The sequence below is a fragment of the Penaeus monodon genome, chromosome 8, assembly GCF_015228065.2.
Source record: "Penaeus monodon isolate SGIC_2016 chromosome 8, NSTDA_Pmon_1, whole genome shotgun sequence".
NCBI classification, from domain to species: Eukaryota; Metazoa; Arthropoda; class Malacostraca; order Decapoda; family Penaeidae; genus Penaeus; species Penaeus monodon.
Window position 1 is genome coordinate 46,292,868 of NC_051393.1, and position 22,500 is coordinate 46,315,367.

General features: G+C 37.3%; 2 protein-coding genes across 2 annotated transcripts in view; one reads left to right on the forward strand and one right to left on the reverse strand.

Moving 5' to 3' along the window:
* The window catches only part of LOC119576374 (type 2 phosphatidylinositol 4,5-bisphosphate 4-phosphatase-like), a 15,609-nt gene extending 1,421 nt beyond the window's left edge, over window positions 1-14,188 (forward strand). The window contains exons 2-6 of the mRNA XM_037924032.1: window positions 10,919-11,094; window positions 11,246-11,455; window positions 12,098-12,147; window positions 12,309-12,454; window positions 12,574-14,188. Of these exons, the coding sequence (XP_037779960.1) occupies window positions 10,919-11,094; window positions 11,246-11,455; window positions 12,098-12,147; window positions 12,309-12,454; window positions 12,574-12,659 (668 nt within the window). The 3' untranslated portion in view covers window positions 12,660-14,188. The remainder of the gene's footprint in view (window positions 1-10,918; window positions 11,095-11,245; window positions 11,456-12,097; window positions 12,148-12,308; window positions 12,455-12,573) is intronic.
* Window positions 14,189-15,676: 1,488 nt separating this feature from the next.
* LOC119576373 (2-amino-3-ketobutyrate coenzyme A ligase, mitochondrial-like) overlaps window positions 15,677-22,500 on the reverse strand; it is a 25,393-nt gene continuing 18,569 nt past the window's right edge. Inside the window, exons 6-12 of the mRNA XM_037924031.1 lie at window positions 18,534-18,751; window positions 18,188-18,289; window positions 17,783-17,990; window positions 17,457-17,640; window positions 17,017-17,212; window positions 16,709-16,886; window positions 15,677-16,578 (exon numbers count right to left, since the gene is read on the reverse strand). Coding sequence (XP_037779959.1) covers window positions 16,421-16,578; window positions 16,709-16,886; window positions 17,017-17,212; window positions 17,457-17,640; window positions 17,783-17,990; window positions 18,188-18,289; window positions 18,534-18,751 — 1,244 coding nt within the window. The 3' untranslated portion in view covers window positions 15,677-16,420. The remainder of the gene's footprint in view (window positions 16,579-16,708; window positions 16,887-17,016; window positions 17,213-17,456; window positions 17,641-17,782; window positions 17,991-18,187; window positions 18,290-18,533; window positions 18,752-22,500) is intronic.

Below are 22,500 nucleotides of genomic sequence, written 5' to 3' on the forward strand. Positions count from 1 at the left end.
CCATACTTCCTTTCTTATTCATTCACTCCCACTCTCTCTCCATCCTACACACACTCATTCATTCCCAGACATGCACTCACTCTCACTCACTCACTCACTCACTCACTCACTCACTCACTCACTCACTCACTCACTCACTCACTCACTCACTCACTCACAGGCACACTCACAGGCACACTCACACAGGGACATGCACACACACTCAGGCATGTATACTCAGGTGCACACAAACACATACACACACACACACACACACACATACTCACTGACTCACTCACACACCTACTGACTCACTCATACACCCACTGAGTCACACACACACATCAGTACATACTAACACTGATACACACACACTAATAAACTCACACTAATGCACACACACACTCATACTAATACAAACACTCACACTCTAATACACACACTCACACTAATACACACACTCACACTAATACACACACTCACACTAATACACACACTCACACTAATGCACACACTCACACTAATGCACACACTCACACTAATGCACACACACACACACACACACACACACACACACACACACACACACACACACACACACACACACACACCAATACACACACTCACACTAAGAGACACACTTGCACTAATACACACACACTATCACATTCACTCAAATGTACTCATACTCATACTTACACAATTACTGAGATATGCACACACACATGCAAGCTTATCAGAAATATTATGCAGAGTCTCTTCACTGCAAGTACATTGACATAAGAATTTGCACAGATGTATGATAAATACCATTAATGAAAATGGAATGTTTTTGTTGTCAATGGTCATATTATGCAAGAGAAGTAGCCAGCCCATTGCTGACAGGCATGGCATATATGCCCACTGTGAGTTTACTTAATTAATTGTTTTTACACAAATGGCTACACTCATACTAAGTCACCAGTGAGCCAGTTACGAGTACTGCCTGTCTCACCCATTTACCCTTTTCCTTGATTTACGAAAATATTTTACGTTATCATATTTTGCTTTTACTAATGTTTATAACATTATAGTAATTATAATGTCTATAATAAAATTAACACCTTTGATATTTATAACATTAGTAAAAGATACATTTTTCCCGCCAATTCAAGGAAAGTTGAAATCAGGTAAGGTCACAAGGTCTACTAATTGACTCCTTTGTGGCTAAGCACTAGCAGTGCCATCTATGTGCAGAGACATTTCACAAACAGCAAACAAACAAACAGACAAAAGAAAAATAGCACAGCATTTTCCCCATTTTTTATGTATTTTCCTTGGCACCATGTGGTTAAAGAAACAAAAGCTGATAAGGCATTCTAGTGATGTCATTTTTTTAAACTATTGTAGTTATGCAGTGATATGAAGTAGAGGGTGTGTCTGTGTATGTGAGTGTTTAGTTGTGTTTATGTTTAGTTTAGTATGTATATATATGCAGATGTATGTAGATTATATATGCTTGTATATACACACAAACATACATATGGTATATGTTGAGGTTTATGGCCGTGTATCATGTGTGTTTATGTGAATAACTGTGGTAAGCTAAAATGCTTGTAGGCATTTATATATTGATATATAACAGCTTTAGATTCAACATGTATATATTCATATACATGTGCATAAATCATGAAGTGAGGACTGTATAGAGAAAAAGAAAAACTGCCCATATGGAATACATGGAACAATACTATGAAGAGTAATTCTCTGCATTACAGATAAGCTCGCCAGAAACTATGTCCCCAACTCCAGATCACAGTATTTATTCAACAATCTAAGTTGAAGTGACTAGGCATGTCCATCAGGCATGGCCCAAGGGAGGGTTAATGGGGGGCTCTGCCCCAACACCCCCAGCAAACATCGTCTTCACCTTGGTATACACGGCAAGATAGAACTGAAACTTGGGAGTGCCAAGTGGCCTTACCAGATTAATTCTTGTACCAGTGACTGCTTTTAGTCTTCTACAAGAATACCATCTGCAATTTGCCCTAGCTTAGTGTATCTATACCATAAAATATAATCCAATGAACTATAGAAAATAATCTGCAGAAACTGAACATTAACCCACAATCTCCTTTTAGTTCTTATACTCAGTGACTCACCCTCATCATGGCCTTTGTGCCTTCAGCACAACAAAAACAAAAAACAAACCTCCAGCATGTACATTCTAGCAAGACAGAACTTGAAGACTGGCCTAGTAATTTGCTATCAAAATTAGGAACCACTTCAAGGAATATCTTGCTTGAACGTATCTGGTAGAGATTTGTTGGCCTTTGTTATAAACCAGGAGGCCATGTCAAGGGTAGGGCTTTAATCTTAGGTAGGTGCTATTGGAGTTTAAAGAATTTTAATGCATATGTATTCATTTATTTATTCCCCCCCCCCCAAAAAAAAAAAAAAAAAAAAACTTTGATTGTGTATTGTAAATGTTTAGAAGACATACATATGTCTACAACTGACTATACCCAAATAAGCATGGCCTCCACACTGCCAGTGGTCTAGCAAAGAAAAAAATACACCATATAATTGTGAAGCAAGATAGAGCTTATAGATCTCTTTGACAAGTCTGTGCTCCGTCTTGCCAGATTATTTGGTGGATTTTTTTTTGTAAGACTACTGTTTAATCTTAGTTTTGTTCTATGTTATTGTTGCTTATTAACTCCAAAAGAGCTCAAATTCCTTGGTCTTTTCTTGCTGCTCAGCTTTAAAAAAGTATCAAATTTTCATCTTATATGAAGGCTAATTTTGATATTTGATGTTTGTAGAAAGTGTACTTGGTATTGGTATGTCAAAGTTATCAAACAGTGGTGTCAAAGAAAGAAAGAAAGAAAAAAAAAATTGCAGTAGGGAATGGAGATGTAGAGAGACAGAGAGATGGAAGTACAAGGCTTTTGAGGTTGTTTGTGAGGGGGGGATGATATAATGCTATACAATCCAAGACTTTTTTTTTTTTTTACTGTGTTTGTTCACATAAAGAGGAGAGGTCAATGCAAGATGTTTTATGAAAACTTGAAGTTGACTGAGGGTACAAATGGTGTGGGAGGTTTTCATAGGTGGGTGTACATGTCATACGCTATGATTTATATATATATATATATATATATATATATATATATATATATATATATATATATATATATATATATATATATATATATATATATATATATATATATATATATACACATACTTACAGCATTTATTTACTTGCCACAAAGTGTGTATATGCTTTGTTCAGTGAGACAAAGGGGTTCAGTGGAATGGGGAAATGAGGGTAGGTTTGTTGTGTGTAGCTGTCAGAAACTTGGCAAACAGTACCAGTGTCCACCTCCCATTGATAGAAACAAGAAATGCAGGGAAACAGCCCACCAATATTTGAACCTTTGCTCATTTGATGAATCCCCTTGGATTTTAGAAATTAACTGTAATTAAACATTATCTGTAAAGGAAATAGTAATTGTAGTCTCAGCCCCAGACTTTTACCAGTGTCTAGGTTTTATTGCAGGATTCAGCTGGAGATCAGACTCTCTCTCTCCCTGCCTCCCTCCCTCCCTCTCTCTCACTCTCTCATCTTCCCTCCCATCCCCTTTCTCCCTTCTCCCCCCCTTGTCCTCCATCCCTTTCTCCCCTTTCTCCCCTCCCTCCTCCTCCCCTATCTCCCCCTACCCCTCCTCCTCCCCTATCTCCCCCTACCCCTCCTCCTCCCCTTTCTCCCCCTACCCCTCCTCCCCTATCTCCCCCTATGCCTCCTCCTCCCCTTTCTCCCCTACCCCTCCTCCTCCGCTTTCTCCCCCTACCCCTCCTCCCTTATCTCCCCCTACCCCTCCTCCTCCCCTTTCTCCCCCTACCCCTCCTCCTCCCCTTTCTCCCCCTACCCCTCCTCCTCCCCTATCTCCCCCTACCCCTCCTCCTCCCCTTTCTCCCCCTACCCCTCCTCCCCTATCTCCCCCTATGCCTCCTCCTCCCCTTTCTCCCCCTACCCCTCCTCCTCCCCTATCCCTCCCCCTACCCCTCCTCCTCCCCACCCTCCCCTACCCCTCCTCCTCCCCTATCCCTCTCCTACCCCTCCTCCTCCCCTTTCTCCCCCTACCCCTCCTCCCTTATCTCCCCTTACCCCTCCTCCCTTTCTCCCCCTACCCCTCTTTCCCCTCAGTTCTCCCCCTCCCCTCCTCCCCTATCTCCTCCTACCCCTCCTCCTCCCCTTTCTCCCCCTACCCCTCCTCCCTTATCTCCCCTTACCCCTCCTCCCCTTTCTCCCCCTACCCCTCCTCCCCTATCTCCCCCTACGCCTCCTCCTCCCCTATCTCCCCCTACCCCTCCTCCTCCCCTTTCTCCCCCTACCCCTCCTCCCTTATCTCCCCCTACCCCTCCTCCTCCCCTTTCTCCCCCTACCCCTCCTCCCTTATCTCCCCTTACCCCTCCTCCCTTATTCTCCCCCTCCCCTCCTCCCCTTCCACTCCCCTCCTCCCCTTCCTCCCCCCTCCTCCCTTTTCTCCCCCTCCTCCCCTTTCTCCCCCTAACCCCCCTTCTCCCTTGCTCCCTCTGCCCCTTTCTCCCCCCTGCCTCTCTTCCTTTCTCCCTCTCTCTGCCCTTCCTTCTCCTTCCTTTTCTCCTTTTCCTCCTCTGTTCTCAGCTGAAAACATGGTAAATAGAGTAATCAGGGACAGAGTACCTATACCCGTTATTGGTCTGTATGCTTCCTGAAACCTACACTCGTTACCGACTTGTGAGTTACTGTGAGTGCCATCATAGAACATTTTTGCTCTATGGTTAGCATATATTGGGTGATTCGTGGAAAGGTAGTTAGTCTGACAGGGTTTGTAGTTTCCTGTTGTGATATGTTAACATTGAATATATCAACCCATAGATGGCATAAGTTTGTAGTGGGAAAATGAAAAACCTATCTTAACCTCATACAGATTCTTTTGTTGTTGTGATGCTCAATCTTGATAACTGAATTCCTAGAAGTGAATATTATTGTTGGTGGTATACATGAATGTGTGTGTGTGTGTGTGTTTTTAGTATCCCAATTTTTGTTTGTTTTTCACTAGTTTGGGTATGTTTGTCAGTTTTACTGCAAGCAACAGTTATTTCTATGCTTGATATTTTTTACCTAATATACAGTGAGTAGCAGTTTTTCTTCTCACCTTGCATATTTAATGTATTTGAATGGAATAAAGGCATTGTGATACTGACGAATTACAACTTGTGAAAAATGATTTCACAAATGTTGACCAGTCTGCTGTTCACAACAGTAAATTGTTATGAAACATAATTTATAAGGACAAGCCCATTGTTGCTTAGGAATGGGTGCAAATCCATGTCTCCACCACAAATATTTCGGAAAGATAGAGTTTATAGACCTCCCTGGCAAACTGCTACCAAATAAGCAACCAGTCCAAGCTCTACCTACCAAAATATACATGGCTGAGGTGTTTTTGTTTTGTGGGAGTGTGAAGTAGCATCTCTTGCTACAGTCTTGTTCAAAATGGGTTGCTCAGATTTGTACCAGTGATTATTTGATGATAATTTGATAATGAATCATTATTCATATTATTTATATTGTCACACTGACTATCAAGAATTTGTATTTTTAAGTCTTCTTCCTGTGAAAAACATTAGATTTAGTTTATGGTTGATTTGTGGAAGACTGTTTCTGATTAAACTACATCACAACTACAGCATAAGTTTCCACACAATTCTAACGAACAAATAAAATTACTTATAAATCAAAGCATGGCCAGTTGGTAAGCAGTACTTTGAGAATATGGGCAATCCTGTTCAGGTCAGATTACCAGTTACAATCTTTTTCTTTTTTACAATTTGTTAGTTTTACAATTTAAGAATTTGCAAGATTGTCATAGGTGTCTTGAAGACTTAGTTCAGGAAAAACTGTGGATGAGTGTGTGGCAGAATGTTCTGTCCAGAACATTTGTGTATACTGGAACCATAGTTCATTATTATTATTATTGTTTTTACCCCAACAATCTAGATCACTGCAGGAAAAAAAATTTGCTTTAGGGGCGGCAGGCATGAATATTGGAAAATTTGGCCGAGGATCAGGGTGAGGGTAACTTGATATCATGAGAATTTCAGGTGAAGGCTAGGGTGATGGGAATGACTCAGCACAAGTGTACAAAAATCTTGGAGGGTAAATAGACTCTGTAGACATTCAGGAAGAGATTTTTCTATTGTTTTCATGGATAAACAAGTGTGGAATGTATGTTCCACGAGTCATAATTATTTCCATGCACAAGATCCTATTTCTGCCTGCTGAAAATGGCAGCACAGGTTGTATTACAAAAAAATTTAATATTATGAAAAAATCAGACCATGACATAAATAACAAAATATTGCTTATTGTTATTATTATTGTACTGAGTTGTTTACTATTTACTATGCATTTCAGGGGCCTTGACTCTTCATTTTTGCAAGTCTGTTCCAAACAAATAGTCAGATCAGTATGCACCTTGCATAGTCTATTTCACCCACTGCCCCAATTGTTGGTACTCTAGTGCATTAACAAATGTACTTATTCACGGCATTTATTCCGGACTTTTATAGCATTGTATCCTTCATCCACTACTTATCATCCCCCCATACACGTGTGTGTGCGTGTGTGTGTGTGTGTGTGTGTGTGCGTGTGTGTGTGTGCGTGTGTGTGTGTGTGTGTGTGTGTGTGTGTGTGTGTGTGTGTGTGTGTGTGTGTGTGTGTGTGTGTGTTTTATATATAGATGAGTACATATAAATACACATATTTAAGCTATTTCATCCTTCATTATATCCTAAGAATTTGCCAGTGCTGCTGGGAAAATTATGTTTTTTAATGTCTCTGAACTCAGATGGCTCTGCTAGTGCTTAGACACAAAGGAGTCAATTAGTAGACCGTGTGACCTTACCTGATTTCCCCCTTCCTTGCACGGGTGGGTAACACGTTCTTTTTACTTATGGTATGAATAACGAATACTATACTATAATGTTTTAAACATTAGTAACAGGAAAATGAGAACATAATTTTTTTGTAAATCAAGAAAAAGGGTAAATGTGCAAGACAGGCAGTACTCATAATTGGCTCATTGGTGCCTTGGTACAAGCGTAGCCATCTATGTGTAAAAACAATTAAAAAAGTAAACTCACAGTGTGCATGGTATGTAAGTACATGCCATGCCAGGCGGCATTGAGTTAATTTTTGCATTCCTAATGTTTTAGTATGTCCCATGTAGTTTCAATGATATAGAGCCACAAATATCATTAACACCATTGTCTTATTGCTCAGTTGTGGAATCAGAACTGTCTAAGGAAACCAATGTGGTAGGAAGTGTTTTTATGATGTCCACATTTTGTTTAAGCATATGGCTGCTAGTCTCACATCTATGTATGCGATGGTGTAAAAGATAATGTTACATGAAAAAAAGTTTCACTGATAAATTCAATTAAGCAAGTTATGAAAAACATTAAAAATGTGTTAGACTGTCTTTTTAATCACATAAGCAGCATTGTTAGTGTTAAGAGTAGCTTTTGAAGGAGATTTTGATCTTCAATTTTACCCTAGTCCCAGTAATTTCTGTAGTCTACTTACGCTTATGCTGTTGCCCAAAGTCCTTGCACAGCTGAAGTTTTCTTGTCCTTGTTTTCATTGTATGTTCTGCCTTCGTAGCCACAGTACAGAATTATTTTCCAAGTTTTTGGTGTGGAGGGTGTTTTCCAGCATAGGGGGCAGTGACTGGTGGAGCTGAGAGTATGGTTGGGGGGGTAAGGTGTCAGTGAAAGAAGGATGAGATGGTCACTTGAGGATCATGGGATTTTAGCCTGGCTTGGCAGAAATATTTGAAATGCACGTCATAACATGTCACCTTAAAATTTCTGGCACAGTTAGTCTCACAGCATCTTAAGATGTCTAGGGCAGTTTATGGGTTAAACTCTTAAGAAAAAGTGAAAAATTATAACATTAGATTTTTTTATTACCCAATCTAACCATATAATGTTGAGTTCATTGCCTCTGGGATGATGGTATGTACATTTATGGCTTTCCCACTGTGAGTTTAAGAATTGTTTACAGATAGGTAGCTTCACTAGTGCTTAAGTCACCTGGGAATCAGATACTAGTCCTGTCTATCTCACCAGTATACTCATTTCCGTGATTTTCAAAAGAATTTTTTTATGGTATTACTAATATTATTGTTAACTCAGTGCTGCTGGGAAAATGTGGTCACCTTTTTTGTGAAATTTCTCTACACATAGATGGCTCCACAAGTGCACACCCACCAAGGAGCGAGTCAGTAGACCTCGTGATCTTACCTGATTTCACCTTTTTTTTATTATTATTATTATTAGTATTATTTTTTTATTATTATCATTTTTTTATAATAATAATATTAGTAATGCCATCAATATCAGTGCTGTTATTATTAACATACACATTATAATCATTGTAATATTAACATTACTGATATCAATTTAAGATAAAAGAAAATATTTGTAAAATCAAGGAAAAGGATAAACATGTGAGATAGAGAGTACCAGTAATTGACTCTTCGTGACTAAGTACTTGTGTAAAGACATTGATAATGCACACTCACAGTGGGCATGACATGCACATATAAGTCATGCCTGGTGATACTGTGTTCATAATGTTATAGTAATCATAAAAGCAATAATAGGTATAACAGTATTGATATTAACCCAAAAGGTTGGACTAATAGTTAACTCCTTTGTGACTTAAGCCATCTTTCTGTAAACACAATTCATAAACAAAAATTTCAGTGGACATGTCATGTACATCATGCCATCCACAGTCATTGGGTTAATAGCATTAGAGAAAGAGAAATAGTTTTTTTTTCTGAAATTCAGTGAATAGGGAAATCAGGTGAAGTCAGTGTAGGGCTTGCTGATTGACTCTTTGGTGTGCAATCAAATTTCACAAAATAAAAGTTGGTGAGCAATACCTGTACTGATGCTCATAGGTTAATCATGTCATAGCAAACCAGGCCCTTGTCATGTTACAACAGCCTATACCATGTCCAGTGGACATGGTTCAAAAACAGCCCTTCAGAAGTTGCCATAAGGTCCCTTTTTAGTCTCCTTTCCAAAGAAGTCTTATATAGCAGGCCATAACATAGTGTTTTTTTTTCTTCTTCTTCTTCTTTTCTTTTCTTTTATATATATTATATATTATATATTATATATATTAATATTAACAGCATTAGAAAAAAAACTGATAAATTCAATAAATAGGGAAATCAGGTGTAGTCAATAGGGCCTACTAATTGACTTTTTGCAGGCCTAGCACTTGTGGAGCCATCTTTGTGCAGCATAATTCACAAGAGAGTACAGTGGAAGGTGCATAAACCCAGGGCCATTGGGTTAAGCCTACTTTTGAGAGGCTTTTTCTCCTCAGTGTCCATGGCCAAATAAGTGAACCACTGTTTAGCATGCACAACTAAGAATAAGCTTGACTGAGCAAGATGTGATAGAATGTCATCTGGCATTAGGGGATGGTGTACTGTGACATGTTCGGACATCACCACATTGTGATGAATCAAGTGACCCTTGAAACAACTTTTATCCATTTAATGAACAGTTCTCTTGTGTTGACAGAATGCTTGACTCATATTTAAAATTTTTAGTATAGAAGATTGTCGGAAATGACAGTAATTAACTTTATCCCATCATTCTAGTTTATATATAACCTTTTCTGTGATTGATAACATTCACAGAGGAAAGGGGAAAATCCTTTCCAGGAATATTTGGTCATAGTGTGGCAGAACTTCAAAAGAATAACATATGTGTTCCAGATACATGACTCTCTGTGGCACATGTTGAGAAATCTAGGTTGTATAGTAAGGAGGCTTTGCATCTTAAAAGTCAGATGTATTACATCAGGAGATATCTTAGTCTAAGGTATTGTTCCAGCATGCAGCTTTTCTTATTACATTTTCAGACACAAGGGTATTACCTCATAAGAGAGAGAGACCTACTGGAAACCTTACATGGTGTAACACAAACATACTTATATAGCTTGTGAGTGTCTTACAATGCAATAGGCTCACTGACTCTGTGGTTTTAACACTTCTTTTATCTGATATTGGTATATGTATTTCCCCTGTTTTTTTTTGTACTTCGGAAAGCTGTCATGAAAAAAGAGTTTTGTATGTCCAAATATTTTCATTATATTGTGATTATGGTTTTAAAAATACATGCTTATTGTGACAGCCAAGTTTTAAAACTACTTTGTATAGATCACTAAAGATAATGTAATAGTTTGAAATTGAGTTTGTTGGCTTTTTATTTATTTATTTATTTATTTTTTACTCCCATACCAACTTGATAATAACTGCTGATATCCCCATTCTCAACCCATTGTGGAGTATATGGTTATGGTACCATTGACGGTAGGGAAAATATAGCTTGGTGCATTGTGGATATTGGTTCATTACACATATATACACACACATACATACATACATACATGCACACACACACACACACACACACACACACACACACACACACACACACACACACACATACACACACACACGTGCGCGCGCACACACACACACACACACACACACACATCAAACACACACACACAACATACACACACACACAACATACACACACACACACATACACACACACATACACACATACATACATACATACATACATACATACATACACACACACATACATACATACACACACACATACATACATACAAACATACATACATACACACACACACACACACACACACACACACACACACACACACACACACACACACACACACACACACACACACACACACACACACACACACACTCCTTATTATTTTATGTTGTTAGTTCATGAACGGATTCACTTACCAGAGCAACCCTTTCTTCCTCTACAACAGGAAGTAGTGAAGGCACTTTGGTGTCACCAGTTGGTCCAGATGAACTACCACCTCCATACACCCCCTCATCATCGGGGGTCCCCATGGTCACTTGTCGCGTCTGTCAAGCAATGATTGACATTTCTGGGAAAGTCGACCAGCATGTAGTCAAGTGCACTCAATGCAACGAAGCCACAGTAAGCGCTACTGTAGTATGTCCTTTCATTAAGAGATAAGGTGATGCAGGGGTAAAGCTAGGAGTGTTGTGTTTGAACAACTTTATGGAGTAGGCTAATATGTTCTGGTTTCTTTGTTACTAACATGTCCTTTTTCAAATCCACTTTGCAGCCCATAAAGAATGCTCCTCCAGGCAAGAAGTATGTCCGCTGCCCATGTAATTGTCTCCTGATTTGTAAGAGCTCCTCCCAGCGGATAGCTTGTCCCCGGCCCAATTGCAAGAGGATCATCAATTTGTCACCCTCTCCTGTCAACCCGTCTCTGCCCAATGTGCCGGGAATGTGCCGCGTCACATGTGCGCACTGCCATGACACTTTCATTGTAAGGATTATTGTCTTCCGTCATGAAGCCTAGTTTTATTCATGTTTAGGGGATTCTAAGGTTGTGTAATATCTACAAGGCCAGCTCATGTGATGTATGGCATTCCCTATTACATAAGTATGAATTTTTAGGGACATGTAAATTCATTTAAAGTGAAGGTTAAAGGTATACTTGTAAGATATTTCATATATATTTCCTTAGTTTAAATGACTGTTGATTTCATTAGCTTATTCTGAATTAGCTTAATATATTTTGCATATATTTGTTTGGAGAATGGTCAAGTGCTTTCACCCATCATTATTTTTTTCTTTTATATCGCCTTTCTTTTCTTGCTTACTCCATCTTATATCCTGTTTGCTTCTCTCTCTTATTTCTTTTATTTATTTATATATTTTTTTTATTTTTTTTTTTATTTTTTTTTTTATTTTTTTTACCATCCCACTTTCTCCTCCTCTCTTCCTTCTGCTCCTCTGTCTCCTTGCTTTGGTCTTAACTGTTGTTCACTTCATTTCTTTGCATAATGTGTCATAATCTTCTCATTTGTGTCCTATAATTTATACCTTTTCCATCTATACTTTTCATTGTCCTTTTAATTTTCCAAAAGGTAAATTAACTTTTTTTTTCTTTTCTTTTCTTTTGCAGTTTAACACTCTTAACAATGCCCTTGCTAGATGTCCACATTGTAGGAAAGTGTAAGTATATGCATTTACTGTAAAAGTCTGGTTAAGCTGGTATATCTCATATTGATAATTATTTATTCATTATCTTCTTGAAAGTGCTCTGTCAGCCATATTTATGCTGTTGAAATGGTGTTTGAAAAATACTCACTTTAACTTCAATATCTTCTTGGCAGTTCATCGGTTGGGCCAGAATTTGCACGATGCCGAGGGATTGTATTTGTAGTCTTCGCCCTGGTTTTCTTGGGCATAGGAATTGCTCTTACTGTCACAACTCTCAGTTACACAGCTAGTTATCCTGGCATCTATGTTGCATATATTGGTGAGTGAGTTATTTTTTTCATTGTAAAACAAAATTGTTATATTTGAAATGTAGTACAAATAACTTTAATTTGTGAACTAATGTAAGTTACTGATTTTCTCTCCTTTCTCTTATTGCAGTGGCCTTCCTGGTGTCCCTAATCCTCTTTTATCGAACTGTCTACTATTGTTCCATGAAGATCAGTCTCATTGAGGGACCTCTATAAATTTGATGAAATTTGGTAAAATGTATGTGTTGTCTACCCTTGTTTGTCTGTTACAAATTCTTTTCAGGTGGTCGGGAGAAGGAAGATAGACTAGATATATACACACTTCTAGTGACCATCATTGCATGCATTGTAGTGTATGAATGAACCTTTGGCTTGGGATCATATACTGACAATCTGAACTTGTTTGTCAAGGAATTGGTGATCTTGAGAGTCCCAAATACTTGTTACCTTACTCTTTTTTTCTACATAGTTTTAACAAATTCCAGGATTTTTCTTCTTTTCTTTTACAGAACTTGCAGTTTAGTAACATGACTTGTGAAACTTTTATAATAATATCCCTTCAGGGTCACACTTGCCAGTCAAATCGAATTTGGTTTCAATATCTTCAGTTTTATGTTATCCTTCTGTATCCTAAATACTGAATTTTGAGGATTTGATAAAAGAATTTGATGCCATATTTAGTAGGCTGGAAAGTGATTACTGGTCTGTAGTCAGGTTAAGAGTCTTTGAATTTCCATAGTTCAGTAGCTGAATAATATCAGATATTTAGAAATTCAGATAACCTTTAATATGAATGGATAATAGAAGGGTAATCAAGATTTGACACACATACTGTGTTGATAAAGTGAATGATTTTGTCTCTTCTGTCAGCTTTCTTTATCTTACTGTATCTATTTAAGAGCATTTGCCCTAGTCTCATGAATGTTATGAAGACTAGACATTGTATAATGGATATTAGATTCTTTTGCATAAATAATTGATGTTCACAGTAGATGGTAAGTATTATATAATTATATTTTATGTATATTAAGGAGACATCACCAACAATCTTGAATGATCAAAATGTAGATCATGATACTTTAAGATGTTGATAACTTATGTTGGAAATATTATGAGAGTTTTGAAGTCATTGTAGGATAATTTAAAATAAGTCTAGAAACCTGTGATAAGCTAATGATCTTAGGAAGCTATCCCCCCTCTGTAGCGTGATTATGCTCAGACAAACCTGAATTCTTAAACAACTGAAAGCAATCGATATCATGGATATATATTTTTATTGAGATTGCTTTTAAGGTATTGGTTTAGATGTTGATTTCATTTTCTCTTTTTTTTTTTTTTTCTCTGTTTTTTCTATTGCTGCTATATAAGGCTGTTTAAGGATTTGGCCCTGTGTATCATTATTAGATAGTACTCAAAGTCGTCTTGTATGTGCCCGTCCTGTCATACAAAAAATATTTACCAAAACGAAAATTTAAAAAAGACCATTTGTATTACCACTGCATGGTCATATTTTGTAAACAAGCAAGTACTATACTTGCAGATTGATAAAGTTATATATATAAAAAAGATAAAAAATAAAAAGTACATGTAAGCAAAACAGTGTACAAAATTCTTTTTTCTTTTGCTTTCAAACTTGAGAATTGATTTCTAAACTTAAATATTTAGTTGATCAGGGTTGGTGATACAGAAGAGGATACACTAGGCTTTGGGAAAGATCCAGGCAGTAGACTAGAGATAGTGAGAAAGAAAAATGGAGAAAAGTGTGCATATGGCTGAAATATGTATGCAGAACCTCATTTACTTGTCTCATGGGGTGAAACTGCCAAGATGTGAAAAGTTGGAGGGTTAAGGACTAGAAGAGGAAAACAGCCATAGGAAAAATTACAAAAGGATGATACTATTGTTAAAATTTTGAAAAGTTATTATTCTTCCTGATCTTTTTGTAAGTAGAAATGAATTAGTGGGAGAGTGGATGAGTTAGCTGAGTGAGCAGAACAAATGGAGTGAGAGAGAGAGAGAGAGAGAGAGAGAGTGTGTGTGTGTGTGTGTGTGTGTGTGTGTGTGTGTGTGTGTGTGTGTGTGTGTGTGTGTGTGTGTGTGTGTGTGTGTGTGTGTGTGTGTGTGTGTGTGTGTGTGTGTGTGTGTGTGTGTGTGTGTGTGTGTGTGTGTGTGTATGAAAGAGAGAGGGAGACACAGAAAGAATGATTAAATAAACAGGTGCATATGAGGTTTAAATGGACTCTTTTTCTCATTGTTAGCCTAAATATCTTGAAAGGTTCTAATTTTCCCTTGACTTCACAGTGCAAAAGATGTTGATCAGTATATTTCATTGTGAATTGTAAAAGGAATGTTCATGAAGGCCCTTGAGAATTGGTCAGTTAGCTCATTCCACTATTTTAATGACATATAAATGATGATTAAATCTGCATTTATGTTTATATGTATTTTCTTTTGTAGATTTTTTTTTTCCATATTTTCTGTTGTTTATGAATTATGAGTTACTACTATATTATTATTATTATTATTATTATTATTATTATTATTATTATTATTATTATTATTATTATTATTATTATTATTATTATTATTATTATCATCATCATTATTATTATTTATTATCATTATTATCATTTTTTTTTTTTTTGTCTTCAAAATCATCCTTATTCTCTTGTTTACTATTAAGAAGCTTAGTAGTTGGTATGTGTATTTATCATTTATTATTTATTTTGTTTAAAGAGATCCCTCAGAGTAAAATCTTTCCTAAATATGTAAGTAAATAAATAAATAATGAAATCCCTGTTTTAACCACAAGAGAAATCAATAAGATGTGTATTAAAGTCTTAGCTGGCAACAGCATTGTCTATTTGATGTATCTAACTGTACACTTGAATTTCTATCCTATTTGCTCTTATGATTCTTGTAAATAAAAACATTTTTAAAGAGTTATTCTGTGATTACAAATTGCACTGAAGGAGTGGAGATTAATTTTTGTTGTTCAAATCATGGAGAATGGCATCCTCAAAAGTGCGGGGGGCATATGACTCTTAGATCACATTACAGAGATCACCTTTCAGCCAGAGGGAGTAGAAAGTCACTTGTAGCCATACAAGACAGGGGAACCTGGTCCTCTCTCTGTTCTCATATAAAAGCCAAAGTCCCTCTCTTGGTAACAGGAGTATTTTTGTGGAGGGAAAGTCATTTGTAGAATTTTATTTAGATTTTTTTTTTTTTTCCTTCTTTTTATTATGATCACTTAAGGGTTAAATGCTTATTTATACTTCCTGTAAACTTGGTGTCATACCTTATAATACAGAATTTTAACTTTTTGTGCAGTTATAAGAGAATTTTGAATAGTCTAGAAAGCACTAGTGACATTCCTCTATAACCTGTACATAAAATGCCTAGGATATATCCAAACAATTAGTGTAGAGGTATCAAAGCTGTATCTGAAAATAAAGTCATGTAAAAGTGCTGAATGAAAGTATTGTTTTATTTTGCACACCTGTTTGGTTTTTTATTACTAATTTTTACAATTTTTTTGTGATGTAGATCCTTTTCAAATGTAACTTGTGTTACTAAAATTGACAATTTAATTTCATAATACTCGAGATTTGAAGTGCATAGTTATTACATTTTAAATGGTGTAGATGATATGTTTCAATTTTCATTTCTTAAACTTTAAAAAAAATAACAAACATACAGAAGTTTCTACAATTTTTCCCTTGTTATTTTAAAGCAAATGACGAAAGTGGCAGTGAAATTAAAGAAGAGTGAGTGGTTTACCTGCTGCAGACGATCATTTACATGTCTGTAAGATGATGTAAGCAGAGATTGTAGTGCAGGCAAGGCCACTGACACTTTTTTTTAGTGTGTTCAATTACTGATAGGCATTTGATGATAAACATTTTATTCAGTTAACCTAACAACAAGTTGCTAACCCCTTTTGATCAGATTAATGATAAAGAACAGGGACATATTCAGCTGATAACACCCAATTCCTTGCCAATTTGTTTGAAGGCTTCAACTGTATAATCAACCTCATCAAATGAATGGGATGCTGAAATCTGCACTCTGATTCTTGCTTTGCCTTTTGGCACTACAGGATAACTGAAGCCAATCACATATATGCCTTTTGCTGAAAAGAAAAAAAAAAAAAAAAGGTTTAGATACATCTTTCTTCACTTACTCTTTTATATCATGTGTATGTATCCTTCACAATCAAATAATACACAATACTGCAGCAAGTTATAAAAATTAAAACTTACCGAGCATTGCATCAGCAAACTGTGAAGCCAATCGAGCATCTCCTAGCATGACAGGGCAGATGGGGTGATTATCCCCAGCAATAGTAAAACCAGCCTCTGTCATCTGTGATCGGAATCTATCTGTATTAGCTTGGACTTTTTCTGCAAATCCTGCACTTCCTAAAAGAAGGTCAAATACCTGTAAAGAAAGAAAATGATTGATTACAGAAAAATTGTGCAAGTATAAAGTTTCTCCAACTACCTAACCTGATGTCTACATAAATATTCATGTATGTATTTTGAATTTATATTCTTAAAATGACACTAACTTTGTTTGCACAAGCTACAACTGGAGGAGGTATTGAGTTAGAGAACAGGTAAGGTCTTGCACGCTGCCTCAGAAGAGTAACAAGTTCCTTTGGACCTGTTGTATATCCACCAGCAGCTCCTCCCAAGGCTTTCCCAAGGGTGCTGTTGATGATGTCAACACGACCAGGAGCCAATCCAAAGTGTTCTTCTGTTCCCCTGAAAAGCAATAGCCCTCTTTTGATGCATGGTAAGAAGAGTCAGGCTGTCTGTTGTGTATCATTAGCATGAAGTAAAATCAATTTTAATAATCCTTCAAATGAAGTACTACTAAATACTCATTACCTATTGCTTTAGAAGTCTACCTTATTTTCAACATTCTTGTTTCTGAAGTGACAATCGAGTCATTTATGACATGGGGGGGGGGGTACTTAATAATTCTCACAGGTAACATAACACATACCTTCCAGTTGCTCCAAAAAATCCAGTGGCATGGCATTCATCAATAAAGACCATGGCATTGTATCTGTCTGCTAGTTCACATATGGCTGGTAGTGGGGCAACATTTCCATCCATACTGAACACTCCATCAGTTACAATTAGTTTCATGCGAGCACTTTTACATTCCTGCAACTTGGCCTCAAGATCTAAGAGTAGAATTAATATTACAATAAGCTGAAAAGAATATAGGTGTAAATGTACTGAAATGTTTCCATACAATCAGCAATAAATGCATTTCACATGGTGATAAACTAAAAACAAGGAAATGCAGAAAAAGGTAAACCTTACCTTCCATATCCTTGTGTCTGTATCGGTGCTTCTGAGCTTTGCACAGCCTGATACCATCAATGATGGATGCATGGTTTAATTCATCAGAAAGCACAGCATCTTGAGGAGTAAGGAGGATTTCAAATAGCCCTGCATTTGCATCAAAGCATGAAGCATACAATATAGCATCATCACGACAGTGAAATTTTGCAATCTTTTCCTCCAGTTCCTGAAATCACACAATGGCCATGACAAAAAAATAAGTGCATTGAAAAGAGGCATGATTAGTACATTTACATTGAGTAAAATAAAATAATAATAATAATAATAGCAACAACAACACGCCTAACCAAATTTCTACAATATATCACTTGTTGGTTACTTTCTGTTTAGTCATGCATTACCTTACTCACACCACCTACTTACCATATGTATGTCTTGTGTGCCACAAATAAAACGGACGGATGATAGTCCTGCACCATATTTATCCAGAGCTTCTTTTCCAGCTTGGACTACCTCCGGGTGACTCTGAAATGGAATGACACACTAAATATTTTTTTTATGAAAAACAAAACACCCAGTCGCTTTTATATTTCCACGAAAGGTTAATCTTAGAATATCATAATGGGTGTTATGCATGTTTCTACACTTGTGTCTGAAGATAAAAAAAACAAACTAATAAACATACAAAAAGAGAAGGATATAGATGTTTTTAACAATATACCCATATAAAAGATGAAAAGAGATGACACAAAAATCAAAAAGAACTTACAGACAACCCCAGATAATTATTGGCGCAGAAATTGAGAACTTGCCCACTCTGGCCCTGGACACTGATATTGACAGCTTGCTTCGACGTGATGACTCGCTCAGTCTTCCACGTGCCAGCTGCCCTTATACCCTCCAGCTCACTGCCAAGGATCTCTCTACATGCAGCTTGGGCATGGCTAAGGCGTATCCCCGGGGCACCACTCCTAATGCAATTTGCTCCTGAAACAAAGAGCAATTTCCTTGTTTTAGAAATTTGGCATATGTAAATGAAAGGAGAGAAAGAGAGAGATTCACGTGTACATGCTTACAATCCGTGGAAATGATTCACAGGCAAGTGTGAATATATCTACACAGAACCGTAGCGTCACGTGGAGCCGCGTTCGTGTTGACGCAGTCTCTCTGAGGATGTGCGCCCCCCCCCCCCATCAAACTTCTGTGCCATTCAATCAAATAATGTCGGGATTTGTGTGGAGAAAATAATCTCACATAGCATGAACGAAGCTGTGATTTTGGGCGTTATCAGGTGAGGTGCAAAGTTTCCGCAAGCCAGTGTGACGAAGTTTACACACAGAGAATATATCAACCACATTTAACAAACGACTGCATGAGACAGGCTTTCAGACAAGTTTTCGCACCTCCCTATACACAGACTGCATGCACAGTCCTAATAGTCAACCCGCGCGCATACTCCTGCTTGTGGCTCAGATGACGTCATTCTGGTCAAGGCTGCAAGGTCGCGGTTGTAACGTGGAATTGGCTTGTTCCGTGTCTGCGTGGTTTGGGAGCCTCGCTTTTTTTTTATCCCTCCCTCGCCGTGCAAAATGTACCAATGTGTAATTTGTATGTCGGCAAGGCATGACAATCCACGAAAAAAATGACTGCACACCAACACATTTGTAAACAAGACTTATCACATGTCGAAGACTCACAATTGCATCGTATTCTATGTTTTAGCTATCTACTTATTTATTTTGGCTTAACGCACGTGCATTACACATGTTATAATCACTGATCTACCTAAGTAAACAACTTTCTTCTCCCAATTTCCGAAATTAAGAATGGGAGTACATTCGTTTCGTTTCCAGAATGCGAGTGGGAGTGAGGATATACGCATGGAGAAACTAATTAATTCTGATTTGTAACGGGGACGAAATCAAATGTTAAGAAACGCACTGACAAATACTATTGAAAACCCTACACAATTTACTTTAAGGCAAATTTTTACTTTAATAAGGGTGTGAATATCATAGGCGCACACCACCACTCGTTTGTTGTGTGGTTCGAAAAAATATATATATACATATATATATATATATATATATATATATATATATATATATATATATATATATATATATATATATATATATCTGGATTTTAACCTAATTCACTGGCGGAAAATGAGAAGATTGAAGTAATTTGAATGATGTGAAATTTAAATTATTTTTTTATAACTTGCAGACGAACTTTGGGGTGGCCAGAACATGCGTACTTTCAGAACATTATATATACACATCTGTTACGAAACTGCACGGTGTCAACGAGCCCAACTTTTGAAGCGTGATATATTAACTCACAACAAGCTACAAGTATTGATTCACAAATGTATTTCTTGAAACATTACTTGGTGCTCTTAATAAGTATACTAAGCAATAAATAAATAAATAAATATATATATATATATATATATATATATATATATATATATATATATATGTACACACGTGTGTGTGTGTGTGTGTGTGTGTGTGTGTGTGTGTGTGTGTGTGTGTGTGTGTGTGTGTGTGTGTGTGTGTGTGTGTGTGTGTGTGTGTGTGTGTGTGTGTGTGTGTGTGTGTGTGTGTGTGTGTGTGTACATATATACAATATATATATATATATATATATATATATATATATATATATATATATGTATGTATTTATATATACATATATATTAATTTTACATACATATGTGATACTGCTTCTCCTACCAGCTGTCTGAATAAGCAATAAATAAATATATATAAAGTGATACTGCTCCTATCAGCTGTGTGAATACCATGGATTAGTGCCAAGCCTCTCAAGTGTCCCTCGAATTCCTGGAGAAAATTTATATAAATTGCTGTTATACTATTCTCAACTGGATTTCATTACAGTTATGAGAACCACAACGTCCTGATACTTAAATCAAAATCGCTAACAAAGTCGTATTTAAAGTTAGAAAAAGAAACGCGCACTGATTCGTCTGTCAGCTAGAACGAAGCTGTTACCTAAAGAGAAAATGAAAAGAAAAAACACTATAAAAAAAAACACAATATTATCTCGCGAAAGGGCTTACAAGTACACGAGTTCCTTCAACAGCACGAGGTTAGGTAAAGCATCCGCTGGGGCTAACGGTCTGCACCTACCAGATAAAACCTTCGGGAGATGGCATCGCCCTAGCTCTTACGAAGTTCGTGCCTTAAGCCATCATATTACATTTACCCGAAAGAAAGAGTAAGTAACAGAGTTGTTTTTTTATTTTTGAGAAAAAAATGTCCATGGTAAATCAGCCGCTTGTTTTTCACCTGCACGAAGCTGCACTCTGTGCAAGTCACGCCGAGTGATCCGGGAAGCAATGCGACTGCGTTTCCTTTGTATAAAAACAAAACTAAAAATTGCGGGAAAAAGTAGAAAGTTTAATTATCTCTATCTCCTCCTAACTCTAGCTCCCCCTCTCCCCATTTCCTTCTCTCACTCCCTCCCTCTCACTGTGAGCGCGCGTGCGCGTGAGACAAGACAGAAACAGACCCTACCTCCCCACACACACAGAGAGGGGAAAAGAAAGAGGAAGAGAGAGTAATAAAATACATGTACCAAAGCATTATGCTATTCTCCTGCACCGAACTCCAACTGAATAAACGTGAATCACAAACAAATGTATCGAAAGCACCTGACATGGCATTTTAAAACAATCCAAACCTGAAGTTACTTTTTTATACAACAAAATCGGATATCTCCTACATGCTGCGACAATGTAACACAAGCTAAACATTCTAAATCGCAAGCTGGGCTGATTCTGAATTGAACTTTCAAGTCATTTGATCTCTTCCTTACGGAAATTCTTGGTCATTCTTGCGATATCAATCTTCCATTGGAAGGGTATTTATTGTATTAAACCTTCCCAATGCCATTGAAAAGCCATTTATTCACCAACAGCTCTCAGATATCTACTCATTAACAGCAAAAGACTACCAGCTATTTATACACTAACAACAACAAAAATACCAGCTATTTAATCAGTAACTGTCAGCTTATTCAATACGAGCTAAAGATTACCTACTATTTACTTAACAACAGCAAAACAAACAACTACTACTTACTAACAGCTAAGAGCTACCAGGTATCAACTAACGGCTAAAAACAAACTGCTATTGACTCACCAACAGCTATTTGCTTAATAACAGTTGAACACTATCAGGTAGTTGCTCACCTCTACTGAATATAGCAGCCGCCATTATTTGTCCTCCTCTGCGCCTTCTGCTTCTGCAAATAGTACTCCCTCGTCTTTCGCACCTTCGTCGTTTCTTTCGTCCCCTCCTTTCGTCTATGAATTTTCCTTGTCGTCAGCGCCCCCTGTAATTTTTGAAGTTCAGTGTATTCTTTCTAGTCTGTAGTTCCTCGTTACCTAACCGCTGCACCTGCGCTACCACTTGACCCCACTACCCTGGCCCAGTCTTCTCAGCAGATTCGCGAAGGGCCCACTGGCAGCATGGCGAAGATTGCCTCACTACGGCGCCCCGTCTAAACCTGGCATTAGGGCCGCAGTGTCCAAACTTCCGTTCACCTGATCCACAAACCATACGGTTACCTTATATCATTACCTGCCAGAAATTACTCATAAGACGCACCTACACCTTCATAGATGACAATGTACACTAAATATGCAATGAAAACGACCAAGAGAAATAATATTTTACTTGAAGCACTGGATCAAGCGAAATGGT